Source organism: Bubalus kerabau, chromosome 11 (genome assembly GCF_029407905.1).
Source record: "Bubalus kerabau isolate K-KA32 ecotype Philippines breed swamp buffalo chromosome 11, PCC_UOA_SB_1v2, whole genome shotgun sequence".
NCBI lineage: Eukaryota > Metazoa > Chordata > Mammalia > Artiodactyla > Bovidae > Bubalus > Bubalus kerabau.
In genome coordinates, this window is record NC_073634.1 from 47,619,901 (window position 1) to 47,634,689 (window position 14,789).

The window sequence follows — 14,789 nt, forward strand, 5'->3', positions numbered from 1 at the left end:
TGCACTGCCAGGCAGATTCTTTTACCACTGCACTACCTGGGAGGCTTTAATTAGACATGTGAAGTAGGAATTAAAACCATCCAACATTTATCATATGTGTCCTACATACCAAACACTGCTGAGTCAGCCTCTTATTGTATCATTTCATTTAATCTTACCTGGTTATTATTTGGAGATTAGGAACAAGTTAGTTGCATTGTAACAGGAAATTACACAAACAGGCAAATCTACAGACAGATAGCAGATCAGATCAGATCAGTCGCTCCGTCGTGTCCGACTCTTTGCAACCCCATGAATTGCAGCACGCCAGGCCTCACTGTCCATCACCAACTCCCGGAGTTCACTCAGACTCACATGCATCGAGTCAGTGATGCCATCCAGCCATCTCATCCTCTGTCGTCCCCTTCTCCTCCTGCTCCCAATCCCTCCCAGCATCAGAGTCTTTTCCAATGAGTCAGCTCTTTGCATGAGGTGGCCAAGGTACTGGAGTTTCAGCTTTAGCATCATTCCTTCCAAAGAAATCCCAGGGCTGATCTCCTTCAGAATGGACTGGTTGGATCTCCTTGCAGTCCAAGGGACTCTCAAGAGTCTTCTCCAGCACCACAGTTCAAAAGCACCAATTCTTCAGCGCTCAGCCTTCTTCATAGTCCAACTCTCACATCCATACATGACCACTGGAAAAACCATAGCCTTGACTAGACGAACTTTTGTTGGCAAAGTAATGTCTCTGCCTTTGAATATACTATCTAGGTGGGCCATAACTTTCCTTCCAAGGAGTAAGCGTCTTTTAATTTCATGGCTGCAGTCACCATCTGCAGTGATTTTGGAGCCCAGAAAAATAAAGTCTGACACTGTTTCCCCATCTGTTTCCCATGAAGTGATGGGACCGGATGCCATGATCTTCGTTTTCTGAATGTTGAGCTTTAAGCCAACTTTTTCACTCTCCACTTTCATCAAGAGGCTTTTTAGTTCCTCTTTACTTTCTGCCATAAGGGTGGTGTCATCTGCATAGCAGATCAGTGGCTGTCAAAGGTGGGAGGGTTAGTGGGGGAGAGGCTGCCCATAGGTAGGGAGTTTATTTCTGGAATGATTAAACTTCTAACATGGAGATGGTTTCACAACACCATGACTACACTAAAGCCATTCAGTTGTCAACTTTAAACAATAAATTGTGTGGCACATAAACTGTAGTCAAAGCTCTGGTCAAAGCTCTGGTTTTTCCAGTAGTCATGTACGGGTGTGAGTTGGACCATAAAAAAGGCAGAGCGCTGAAGAATTGATGCTTTTGAGCTGTGGTGCTGGAGAAGACTCCTGAAAGTCCCTTGGACTACAAGATCAATCCTAAAGGAAATCAACCTTGAATATTCATTAGAAAAACTGATGCTGAAGCTCCAATACTTTGGCCATCTGATGGGAAGAGCTGATTTGTTAGAAAAGACCCTGATGCTGGGAAAGACTGAAGGCAGGAGGGGAAGGGGACAATAGGATGAGATGGTTTGATGGGATCACTGACTCGATGGATGTGAGTTTGAGCAAGCTCCGGGAGAATAGTGAAGGGCAGGGGAGCATGGTATGCAGCAGTCTGTGGGGTTGCAGAGTCAGACACTGATTGGTTCGTCTAGGTTGGAACCCTGCATCTGGGTCCAGATGACTATGGCCAGGTCTCCTTGCCTTTTTATAGGGGGGTGGCCTCTGTCCCCAGATAGGAGGGTGAGGGCAGACTCACGTGGTAGGGGCACCACGTGGGTGGGAGTGGGCCCGTCCTCCACGGAAGACCAGGCAGTCACCTGCACTGTTGAACTGAAATCACATTTCCACACCGTATTCAGTGTCCAACTCACAAGAGCCTATTATTTAAAACAGTAACAACTCAATGTCAGGACTTGGTTCTTTTTCCCATGTAATCACATTTTGCAGGCAGGTGAACCAATACATAAACACCCAAATGCTCTTCATCACCCATTGGTATAATCAGCTGGAAGGCACTGCCAGTTCTATCAGGCTGTTCTCCTGAACAGTCAGCTGTTCCCTTCTGAAGCTACAGCTGAGTGAGTGAGTGGCATGGGGTGCGTGTGCACTCAGTCACGTTTCACTCTTTTGTCACCCCACCAACTCCAGGGATTCCCTGGTAGCTCAGATGGTAAAGAATCCATCTGCAACGCATGAGACCCCGGTTCAATTCCCGGGTGGGGAAGATCCGCTGGAGACGGGATAGGCTACCCACTTCAGTATTCTTGGGCTTCCCTGATGGCTCAGCTGGCAAAGAATCTGCGCATAATGCAAGAGATCTTGGTTCAATACCTGGGTTGGGAAGATCCCCTGGAGGAGGGAATGGGTATCAACTCCAGTATTCTAGGCTTGAGAATTCCATGGTCTATACAGTCCATGGTGTCACAAAGAGTCAGACATAACTGAGTGACTTTCACTTGACTGTAGCCCGCCAGGCTCCTCTGTCCATAGGATTTTCCAGGCAAAAATACTGGAGTGTGTTGCCATTTCCTTCTCCAGAGGATCTTCCCGACCCAGGGATTGAACCTGCATCTCTTGCACTGGTAGGCAGGTTCTTTACCACTGAGCCACTGGGGAAGCCCTGCCACAACTGATTTTGACATGAAACCTTCCAGACATGAAACAGAAGTCTTGCACCAAGTGCTACTGCCAAGTTCCTATTAACCACATGTGAGTATTTTCATGTGCTCTGTTCACTGAACACCAAAACCATGTCTCCATGGGACCTCTCGCTCTCGTCATTAGCTACCGTGGGGTACAGGACCCCTGCTCTGCTGCTGAGTGGTTCACTTCTGTTTAAAGGAACGTACGCCTCCATGTACACTGTCTGGAATGTAAGCAGAGTTCGTAGTATGGGAGACCCTCACACCACAGAGGGCAGAACTTGAGAAGCACCCATGGAAGGGCCAAGTGGCCTCCAGCTTCAGCCAGAAGGCGGGTGTCGGACGCACAGGTGCACAGGACCCTGAGGCAACCTGAAGCCCCTGAGCTGAGCACTGGGGGGTCCAAGGTCCTGACTGGTCAAGATGGCAGAGAAGGATCCCAAAATGCATTTCATAAACCAACTCAAGACCCTTAGGAGGCCGAGGCTAACGTAACAGAAGAGTAGGTGTTAACAATGTGACATACAGTCTAACACATTTAATAGAAATATTAAAATAATCATTACACTTCCTCTCGTTGCGGAAACCAGGGAGGGGGATCCCTTCTGTAACTGAAGTAGTAATTTCTGATCATACAAGACATTTTTGTTATTATGTCCATAGGTAGAGCCCATATTTCAAAACAGGTTGATAGCCTGGACTTAGAGAGAAAGTGAGATTTATTTAAATATTATAATAGTTACCTGGTATGCTTCTGGCATACTCATATTCACAGTTTATCAAGTAAAAAAACTAAATTCTTAGAAGTCAGCTCTGAAATAAAAGCATTTTCATTAATACATTCACTAGTTAGGTCTGTTCTTCTGAAACAAGAGGAAAGTCAGATATTGAGATTATTTGTTAAAGAACAAACTCAACATGTCAGCAGCAAATTTCAGTTAAAGTAAACTGGAAACCAATGCTCCCGTAACCGCAATACAGAGTCAGTTCACCAGCTGAGACCGAAGATCACAGGGTGGACTAGAAGCCGAAACAATTTCATAGAGCATACTGAGGTGATTTTTAACAAATAGATATTAAAAATAGAGTGTTCACATTGATGATTTAAGAACATGTTTTTGACACAGTCCACAGAATATTCAGAGGCATCAAGCCAAGTATCACCACCACCACCAGGAGTTATAGCCCGGGGCCCCTTGTAGCACGTGAGTGACTGGTGTGCTGGGACTTGTGAGCACCAGCTTGCCTCTGGACAGGACACTGAGTGACACAGCCAGGGCACTGGAAAGTTTCTCTGGACAAACTGAGCAAATTCCCCAGACACCGGTATAGAGGCTGCTGAAGCACAAAAGGAATATGGGCAGACTCCCCAGGAGCGCCCCATCTTGGAGCATAGTGACCAGGGCTTGTGACCACAGAACCAGTCTGAGATAACGTACTTTGGAGAAAACAGAACAGCTCATTGTTTGGTCCAAAACTGTGTGTGTGTCCACACACTGCATGTGTCGGATGAACTGAAGAGGCTCAGCCTGTGGTGAACGTGCAGCAGGTGGAGTGGGGCCCTCTCCGTCGCCCCTAGACCCAGGAGTTTTAAAGGGAATAAGGAAACAGTCACACGTTAACTTAGACTTGGGGGTGGACTGCAGCACATTTACTTGATGTTCCTTCATAAACACGTCAGCTTTACCAGGAAAGCATCTTCCTTCACATTCTAACTCACAAGTTTTCTGTAACAATTTGTCAATGATAACAATTGACCTGCCAGTCTGATCTGGTGATAAATGGTCTTACAACATTCTTTTAAAAGTCTAAATTCTAGCTGGTATGGTACCAAAATTTAGTTTAACTTCAGAATTCACAGGACAGCCCTGACCCAGGCCGCCTGAGAGTCCAGAGGAGGGCAGGGCGATGCTCCTGGGTCTGGAGGCAATGGAGAGGCACCGAGTCTCAGGGCCACGGCCGTGTCCACACTCCAACTGCTGGACGTTCACCATGGGCCGAGCCTCTTCAATTCATCTGACACATGCACGGATACACACACGGAGATGTGAATTACATACACATGGTTTCGGACCAAACAATGACAGTGACATATACAAGCGTTTTTTGCCAAACAGACTATTTGGTTCATAAACAGCGCTCTCCCATCAGTCTACCGGAGTCCAGACCAGCTGTGCAGGTAGGATGCCCAGCCCGAGGAGCGGGACCCGCTCTCCTCCTCACCTGTGGGGCGAAACAGAAGGTTACTCTCTACGCTGCACACCTGCCTGTCCTTAGGCCTACAGCGCCCAGTGTCTTCCTCTCTGAGGGTCAGAGCAAGGACGTCTGACACGTGACACACAGCACGGCACAGAAGGAAACCAAACTCACAGGGAGAACCCAAACTAGGGTCACAAGTCCAGTTGCAAGGAACTGGAGATCACACTGGACACTGCGTGCTCCCTTCTACGTGGAAGGGATGCACACATGGTGCCGTCCCCAGGAAGCAGAGCCAGCGTTTCCTACCAAGCACAGGACATACTGGCCCACAGCACAACCCTGTCTGGTGCCCTGCCCACCTTGGGCGGCGGCTGCCAGCCGGGTCTTCTCCTCAGGGCTGAGCTGCAGCATGGTGTCCACCACAGGCAACAGACGCGCCCGCTCGCTGCCTGGCTTCAGCAGGATGAACTGCAGCAGCACGTTCTTCAGGTACTCCAGGTTGGCTGCCGACTTCTCCCGCTCCTGGTTCCGCTCCAGCCGCCTGACTTCACTCTTCAGAAGCTGGTGTCAGAGAAGCAAGGGGAAAGGGGTTAACATGAAAGATGAACACCATGTCTCCTTCTTTTCCCCCGAAATGCCCTTAAAATGACAACAAAGGTGCGGCGAGGACGCACAAGCTAGTGCGGAGGGCTTCCCGGAGGCAGTGTCCCCCACCTTAATCTGTTCCATGAGGATGGCGTTGGTGGCTTCCGTTTCCCGAAGCAGGCCATTTAAGTGGTCAGCACTCTTGGTGGTGGAATTGAGCTTCTGAACCAACTCTTCTTTGGTGAATTCATTGTGCCATGCAGGTGGCTCTGCAAGTAATCGTCCAACGTTAATTCCCAAAATGAGGGGTCACAAGTGAAAATTTTAATATATCAGCAAGAAAATACCCTGGAATGGCCACTTGGCTCTGCAGGTCCATCCCCATGCCCTAGTTACAAGGCTGCACGTGACACAGGAAGACAGACTCTGCTGTGGAGCAGGCTGCTGGCCTGGAAGCTGTGAGGCCACCAAGTCAGCACCAGCTCACCCTCCTTCATCTGTTCATGTCCTGGGAGCTGGTGTTACTTTGCTCATAAGGGAGGAAATACCAGCAGTTACTGGGAGACCATAATTTCAGTGGTCTTCCATGAGGATTTCATAAAAGGTGAGGGGGGCATTATTACTCAAATAATACATGAGGGAACAGGCTCAAAGTCAACAAGCAAAAAACAGAAAGCCAAATCTGACTGTAGCCGAATTTTCCATTTGTAAAACAAGGGAATACTGAAAATATTTTTCCGACAGTAGCTCAAAAGAGCATGTATAAATCAGAGTGACATTAATTAGACACGATGACACAATCACACAGAAGAGCGCACCGAGCCTGGCTTCAGGAGAACTGAGCAGCTGCTCCAGGGACTGTGCAGGGGTGCTGGCGGGAGAGCCACGCTCCAGGTCCGTGGTCTCCATCCCCTCCCCCTCCTCCCGGGCCGTGACCTGCACATCCAGGAACGGGAGGTCTGCGCTTCTTCTCTCTCGAAGGCTCCTCAAAGGTTGCTGGGAAGAAGCTGGGCCTGTTACAGGATTTTTAAACAGTAAGTGAGAGATGCTCAGGCTCATGGACTCAGCACCAGCAGACACTCAAGCAAAGATAACATGACTCAGGATGACCAGTAGCATGTCAGGGAACCTGAATAACTGAAAGACAAGGAAAGATGCAGAAAGAGGCAACTTTAAGACCACCCTAACCAGCCAGTTACTGAACTCTTAACCATGAAGTCCACTCACCAGAGGCAGCACTTGCTCCCTGAGTTAGGGTAAACTATCGGACAGCACAATGTAGAGGCCTGGCTGCTATAGAAACCCTCCAACCAGACTCTGCCTGTCAGAGGATGGGTGTTTCCAGCACTGCTAACCCTGGTATACCCTTGCTGAGGGCAGCTCTGAGCTCGCTGACCATGGGCCTCACACTCCACCCTGAGGGTTCAGGCCATCACCCACTCTGTCGTCAGCATGCAGGCAAGAAGAGTCCTGAATCCAGGGTGGGTTGACCCATCCCACTGCCCAGGCTGGGCTCTGCGCTCGCTGGCCACCAGCCCAGCATACAACCAGGAGAGTCATAAAACACTTCGAAGGAGTTCCTTTATGAATTCCAAAAAAGCTCAAGGTTGGAACAATTACACGGCCTGGTCCAAGGAGTCAGAACCTGTTTCGGCCAGGCCTGTCAACCTCACCTCTCGCTTAGGCCGCTTCAGTTCCCTCTGCGGAAGTGCCTGCCCGGGTCTCTGACCGTTTGCTCACTGCTTGCTCCACTGCTGACTCCTGACTCCAGTGTTCCCTGGTTAGTCACTTCTGATAGTTCTTGGTTTACATTACATTGTCTGGAAGCTGGTTTTGGTCCTGAGGAGTGACCTGTCGCCGCCAACACCCTGGTGATGAGGGATCAGTACTAAATACGAAGCTGATACTCTGCACTGAGATGTGGCCTCGTGCCGGCTGATGGGCTCTCATCGCTTCCAGGAAGCAGAACAAAGTCGTGTGTGTGGTTGAACAAAAGCTCCACTAATTAGAAACTTGGAAGGGAAGATGCTGTGTTTGACCAAACAATCCTACAGTTTCAGCACTCTCTAGAATTTCTGAGTAAAAAAAAATGCATTTGAGAAAATGCTAAAGAACACTAAATGGATGCAGCGGACACTGTATTTGTACACTTGAGAGTACACATGCGGGCTTGAGACCCCATGTTTGAGTCAAAGAGGAAAACCCAACTATGTGAAGTCAGTACCCTGCGGGGGGTCATGGGCTGCTGCAAGAGCAGCAGGGGGTTCAGCGTCCAAGGCTCCACTCAGCGAGCAAACGCCATGTCGCTGACCACAACACCTGCTGTCTCATCACCGTGTATGTGTGTGTGTGTGTGGGGGGGTGGGGAGGTGGCTAGACAGCAGGCCCCATCACACGTACGTACTCCGTATGTGTCCCCATCGCACATACACACTCCACGCGTGCATTCCCACTGCACATACACACACTGTGCGCGTGTCCTCATCGCAAATACGTACTCCGCATGGCTGGCTCGCTGCGGGGCTCCAGAAGCTGGGCCTCTAGCCGGCACAGCTGCTGCTGTAGCGTCTCCACCGTCCTCCGGTGCTCCTCTTGTAGCTGCCGCACTTGTTCCCGGAAGCCAGCGCGTAGGGCCTCGTGCTGGGCCGTGAGCTGATCGACAGTCTGCGTGTGCTCAGCCTTCAAGGTGGAGTTCTCCGACTGCACGGAGCACAGCCTGGGGAGAGACCATGCCACATAAGTGTCCACCCCAAATGGGCTCGGCCAAGACGGGGACCAGATGTGCCCTGGGGGACTCAGGTAGGAGGCAGATGGGGAGCTGGATGAACCAACTGGAGGCTGTCTACCCTGACATTTCAAGCGAAGGGTTAATGGCAGGAGCAGAGGGAAATGAAGCTCTGCTGGAGTGAAGAAGGTGACACGCCTGCTATTCTCCAGGTGAGGAGACACCCCTCCACTGCACATGTGCAGACACTTCTCGGGATTTGGAAGTGGGGGGCGGGGGCGAGGGGTGGGGTGGTGCGATCCTGTAATAAGTGCTGTCCACCTTCGAGACCCTTGCACTGGACTCCACCTCGGCTAAAGGATGCGCGAGCATATCAGGAGGGCCCTGGGTCAGGTCAGGGTGGGAAATGAAGCAAGACAAGCAGCCGGAGGAAGACAGAGACTGGAAGATGGCGTCTACATGAGCAATTCCACCCCTGGGCACTCCCTGTCAGCAAGGATGCCCATGCCCTGGGCAGGGAGCACAGCTCTACCTGTGTGCTCCCCCACACGCTGTGCTTCTAGTAAACTCTGCCTGTCCTACAGCGAGCGCTTGCTGTAAATTCTTGTTTCCAAAGAAAGTAAGGGCTCCATCAGCAGCTGCCAGAATGTCCTCCAAAGAGAAGGAGAAGTGCCAGCCTCGAATGCAAGGCCATGAGGGCACAATGGACAGAATGGTGGGCGAGCAGGTAAAGCCAAGTACAGACACAGCAGGAGGGGGCACTCAGGCAGAAGCAGCCACCAACGTGTGGACAACCTACTCCTAACTTCAGCCCACACCCTCCCAAGGATGCCCAGCCGGAGCGCCAACAAGCCCACTCGCTGCCTGTGTGCCAGTGCCGCTGGCTTACTTCTCGCGGAGCTCAGCCTCCTTGCCCACGGCCTCCTGCAGCACCCTGTTGTGCCTCTCCAGCAGGGCACAGTGTTCACACTGCAGGGCCTGCAGCTCAGAGGCACTGATCTGTAAGCTGTTCTGGGTGTCTTGTAACTTGAGCTTCAGTTGGTCAATCAGCATTTCTAGATGTTCTCTGAAACACAAATAGTTCAAAAAATGTTTTTGAAAGAAGTGAATCTGATTTTGTGGTTTCAAATAAATTTTACTTTAATCATTTAATCTTTCAATACCATACTCTTGCCATTATTATGGATGATTCTAAAGGAAATAAAACAATCTGAGGAATTTGGAGAACAGGGTTAAGTGTGAAACAAAACACTACAGTCAGACTTTAGATGTCAGACACTACACATTTACACAAGTCTGAATTTACAGATTTCACATTCAAATGGAGCAGACCATGCAGTGTGTCAAAACAGTCTATTTTATGTTATAGGACTATGACATTAGTTGGGGGAAAAAACAGAAATCATACAGTTCTAAGCTAACCATTCTGAGAACAGCTTGTTACACCAAATTAAAGAAAAGTCTTTGGAGAAAAAGTTAAAAACTGTATTTCTGTCACAACTGGTGTAATACACTATTTCTTTTTTAAAAAGATATTTAATATATAAGAAAGTAGAAGAAACTTAAAACATTTACATTAAAGTAATCTTAACTCAAAACTGTTAATCAAAGCTGACTCTTGGAAATGTGGTATTTTTATATTAAATGTGTCAGTATTCAACTTCAGCTTTTAAGACAAGCAATTCATAGAAAAAACACCTCATCAGTTTTTAGCCTAGAGTTATCTATTTACGAAATACTTAAAAAGCAATACAACCATAAGATTACAAAATCAATACACAGATATCTGCTGTATTTCCATACAGTAACAATGAAAGATCAGAAAGAGAAATTCAAGCAACAATTCCATTTACCATTGCATCAAAAAAAATAAAATACCTAGGAATAAACCTACCTCAGAGACAAAAAACCTGTACTCTAGTGACTATTAAGATGCTGATGAAAAAAATCGAAGAAGAAATAAACAATGAATGGATACACCATGTTCATGGATTGGAAGAATCAATATTGTGAAAATGACTATACTGCCCAAGACAATCTACAGATTCAATGAAAGCCCTATCAAATTACCAATGGCTTTTTTCACAAAACTAGAACAAAAAATCTCAAACGATAGAAATGATCCTGAATAGCCAAAGCAATCCTGAGAAAAAAAAATGGAACTGGAGAAATCAGGCCCCCTGACTTCAGCCTATACTATAAACCAAAAGTCATCAAAACAGTATGGTACTGGCACATAGAAATATAGACCAATGGGAACAGGATAGAAAACCCAGAAATAAGTCCATGCACCTATGGTCAATTAATCTATGACAAAGGAGGCAAGACTACACAATGTTGGAAAGACAGTCTCTTCAACAAATCCTGATGGGAAAACTGGACAGTCACATGTTAAAAAATAAAAATTAGATCACTCTTTAACTTCATACACAAAAATAAGCTCAAAATGGATTAAAGACCTAAAACTGAGACTGGACACTAAAAAACTCCTAGAGGAAACATAGTCAAAACACTCTTTGAGATAAATCACAGCAACATCTTTTTCAATCCACATCCCAGAATAATGGAAATAAAAACAAAAATAAACAAACAGGACCTACTCAAAAGCTTTTCAAAGCAAAGGAAACAATAAACAAAGTGAAAAGACAATCCAGATTGGGAGAAAATACTTGCAAATGATGTAACTGATAAGGGATTAGTCTCCAAAATTTACAAAAAGCTCATGATGCTTAACAGCATCAAAACAAACAACCTATTTAAAAAATGGGCAGAAAACCTAAAGAGACATTTCTCCAAAGATGACATACAGATGGCCGAGAGGCACATGAAAAGATGTTCATCATCGCTAATTATTAGAGAAATGCAAAATCAAAACTACAATGAGACAGCACCTCACACCAGCTAAAAAGGCTATCATCAAAAAACCCACAAACAACAAATGCTGGAGATGGGGTGGACAGAAGGGAACCCTCCTGGACTATTGGTGGGACTGCAAATTGGTACAGCCACTATGGAGAACAGTATGTGTTAGTTGCTCAGTCATGTCTGACTCTTTTCGACCCCATGGACTGTGGCCCGCCAGGCTCCTTTGTATGGGATTCTCCAGGCAAGAATACTGGAATGGACTGCCATTCCCTTCTCCAGAGGATCTTCCTGACCCAGGGATCGGACTCGGGTCTCCTGCATTGCAGGCAGATTCTTTACCTTAAAAACTAAAAAACTAAAAATAGAGCTACCATATGACCCTGAAATCCCACTCTTGGACGTATATCCAGAGAAAAACATTATTCAAAAGGATACACTCACCCCAGTCTTCACTGCAGTACTGTTTACAATAGCCACAAGGAAGCAATCTAAATTTCTATCCACAGAGGAATGGATAAAGAACTTGTGGTACATATATACAATGGAACATCACTCAGCCATTAAAAACAACGAAATAACACCATTTGCAGCAAATGGATGGACCTAGTGAGGGTCATACTGAGTGAAATAAATCAGATAAAGAAGGAAAAATATTGTATGACACATTATATGTGGAATCTAAAAGGAAATAATACAAATGAACTCACTTAGGAAACAAAGAGACTCAGAGTTAAAAACAAACTTATGGCTGCCAGGGAGTTTGGGATGGACATGGACACACTATTATATTTAAAACAGATAACTAACAAGGTCCTACTGTACAGCACAGGGAACTCTGCTTAAGGTTATGTGGCAGCCTGATTGGGAGGCAGGGTTTGGGGAAGAATGGATACATTTCTATATATGGCTGAGTCCCTTTGCTGTTCACCTGAAACTATCACAACACTGTTGATCAGCTATACCCCAATATAAAATAAAAAGTTCAAGAAAAAGTAACGCATAAATATACCAACTCTGCAGGATATTTACTCCTACTGAGAATATAAGAGCCAGATGTAAAATTGTTCTGAACACCAGCCCTCTCCCAATAAAAGCAAAGCACAGATGCTATAGAATGCCACAGCAAGCTCTCATTCCTAGTATATTTTTGAATAATTCACAAGAGCAATCTGTATGCTAATTTTTAAGAAGTATTAAACAACATATTATTGAAACACTGGTCGTAACTAGTGGTTACGTGTAACCCTCACTGTCCAAAGGCAACGGGAGCAGGAGTTCCCAACCCCGTGGATGCTCCCCATCCTGAAGACCTCACCTTTCTTGTTTGGCCCCCTCAGCCTCAGTCTGAGACACAGACTTATTTTTCTGCTGTTTTAAAACGTTGTGGACCCGGACCTTGTAGCTCTCAAATTCAGAGGTGACCGCAGCTTGTTCTGCCTGTAATGGTTCAGAAAGAGAGAAGTCTGAGCACTGCATTTTCTAGGTCACGTGGTCCTCCTGCTTTCTCTCAGATTGTGAATGAAGATGAAAACCTTTCTCTGAAGATGAGTAATGCCTCTGACACTCCTTAGTCCCTCAACGAACTTTCCCTAAATAGTGTACTTCTGTTGACCTTATACTTTTTTAAGGTCTTTGAATGACGTATCTTGTCTGACAGGTGGTATATTTCTACCTGTTTTCATCCTGGTAGATTACTGCCCGTATTTTTATAATAGCACTATTTAGAACGATTTTCACTTATAATATTTCCTGTTTTATAAATACATGAAAAATTAATTCAAAGAGGTGAGGCTACTTGCACTTTGGTTTTCAAGAGAGTGGGAAAAGTGTAATTCTGGGTCCCGGGTTTCCTAAAGTGCCCTGTGACCTCTCAGCCCTACTGCCCAGGATGCTTAGAAAGAGCCATGCCTGTAACAAGTCAATTGCAGGGGTCTGTTCTGTACATTGAAGAAAGTGGTACTTCTATTAGAATACGATTTCATAGTCATTTAGCCCTTGGAGAGAACTCTTAACCTTTCTAACGAAAAAACTTTTTAAAAATTTATTTACACACAGAAACTGCAAAACAAGGTTAAAGTGGAAACAATGTATACCTCTGTCTTTGCTTTTAGCAGAAACAAGTTGTGCTAGTATAGGCCTGGGTTGGCTGGGCTGGGGTCAGGTGGACGGGTCGAACTGCTGGGAGCCTATCCCCACCCCACAACCCGAGGACGCACCCTGGCCTCGCGGCACTCCTCCTGCAGGGCTGATACCCGCTGCTGGTAGGCACCCAGTGTGCGCTGGTGCTGGTCCGCCGATGCCTTCAGATGCTCATGAGCTTTGTGCTTCTCTGCCGTCACTTCCGCCAGCTGAATCTGGGGGCAGAGGCTTTCGGTGAGGAGCGAGGGAACCAGATCTTTGCTGGTTAAACAGATTTCCCTTAAACGTCAAGTTGGGGTTTGAGAGGGGACTATGTGTAAGAGACCTAAGAGTAGGAATTTTAACTTATGATTATTCAAAGAGTGGAGCCAACACGAGTAGAATATTTTCTCAATAAATTAATTTGGTTTTCCTTAAATCCATCAAATAATTAATCATGAAAAAATTTCAGAACACATGTTACAGTTCAATGTTTAATTAAATAACTCAAGCTGTTATACATAAACATAACGGATACAGAAATAAATTATTGCTTTTACTTGCTCAAAATGCTGGCTGATGAAGGATATTTAGGGGGAAGAAATATGTGTGAGCAAACGTGTATTTTGTGTGTATGCGTGGGTGTATAAAACCCCCCATGTGGCAGCTTACTTCTACATGGAAATTTCTAAAAGCCTTTAACAGTAAAAACAATCTTACTTTATAGACTTCTACTTGCTGCTGGCTGGCCTCCAGTTCACCCTTTAAAGATGCCTGAAGCATTAAGTGATCAGTCTCCTGTAGAATAAGAAACCTGGTTAAATTAAATAACGATGCTATTCATAAATACTTGGATTCAAAGATAGAACTCAGGAATGCGCATACCGCTTGCCTCAAATCTGCCAGTTCTTTCTTGGTTTTCACAAGCAGCTGTTTGATCTTGGTATTCTTTTCCTCATACTGCTGTACCACAGCCTGCAGTGAAGCTAGTGGGAAAGATCATTTCAGGAGAAAGGTTTATGAGTGGATATAAATAACCGAACAAGAATCTTTTCTTTGTATTAGCCTATCTCTGAAAGGAACCTGTCTTGGCTTTTTACTACAAACTACTTTAAACATATATGACACTAGTGACAATAATATAGTAAATGCCACTGTACCCGTGACCACCTTTAACAACCACCAACACAGGCCGATCTCATCCCACCAAGCAAGGTGTCAGACCTGCATGCACCGTGGCTGCTGCCTGCTTCTGGCAACGGGCTGTTTGCACACTGCTTACGGCTGCTTTAGTGCAGGAGGAACAGGACAGAGACCTCAGGGTCCGTGACGCAGAGAACACATGTGTCCTTGCCCTTTACTGCAACTCAGATTCACCTGCTGACCCAACTCCTGTGACACACAGGTACCCCCCACCCCTGAAACCCACTTGTCTTTAAGTATTTTAGCACACATCTCTGAAATAAAGGCAGATACTTATTGCTATCTAAAAGCTAAAGACTTCACAATAAGAAATACCTCAAAAGATGTGCTGTGTTTCCAATCACCTGGTCTGATTTTGTGACACTAATTGTTTTGTAGGACAAAGTTCAATAAAGGAAGACTGAAATGTGATCCAAACAAAACACTTTTATGTAACAGAGGTAAAGAGGAAGCCAGTATCAAACAGGAGTAAGTGGATGCAC

General features: G+C 46.0%; 1 protein-coding gene across 2 annotated transcripts in view; it reads right to left on the bottom strand.

The window, feature by feature from the left end:
• Positions 1-3,135: 3,135 nt before the first annotated feature.
• The window catches only part of GCC2 (GRIP and coiled-coil domain containing 2), a 128,192-nt gene continuing 116,538 nt past the window's right edge, over positions 3,136-14,789 (bottom strand). For both annotated transcript variants that reach the window (XM_055540249.1, XM_055540247.1), the window contains 10 exons: positions 13,990-14,090; positions 13,825-13,902; positions 13,203-13,340; positions 12,302-12,423; positions 9,011-9,187; positions 7,895-8,112; positions 6,215-6,409; positions 5,526-5,665; positions 5,171-5,372; positions 3,136-4,835 (listed from right to left, as the gene is read on the bottom strand). In XM_055540249.1, the coding sequence (XP_055396224.1) occupies positions 4,765-4,835; positions 5,171-5,372; positions 5,526-5,665; positions 6,215-6,409; positions 7,895-8,112; positions 9,011-9,187; positions 12,302-12,423; positions 13,203-13,340; positions 13,825-13,902; positions 13,990-14,090 (1,442 nt within the window). In that variant the 3' untranslated portion in view covers positions 3,136-4,764. The remainder of the gene's footprint in view (positions 4,836-5,170; positions 5,373-5,525; positions 5,666-6,214; positions 6,410-7,894; positions 8,113-9,010; positions 9,188-12,301; positions 12,424-13,202; positions 13,341-13,824; positions 13,903-13,989; positions 14,091-14,789) is intronic.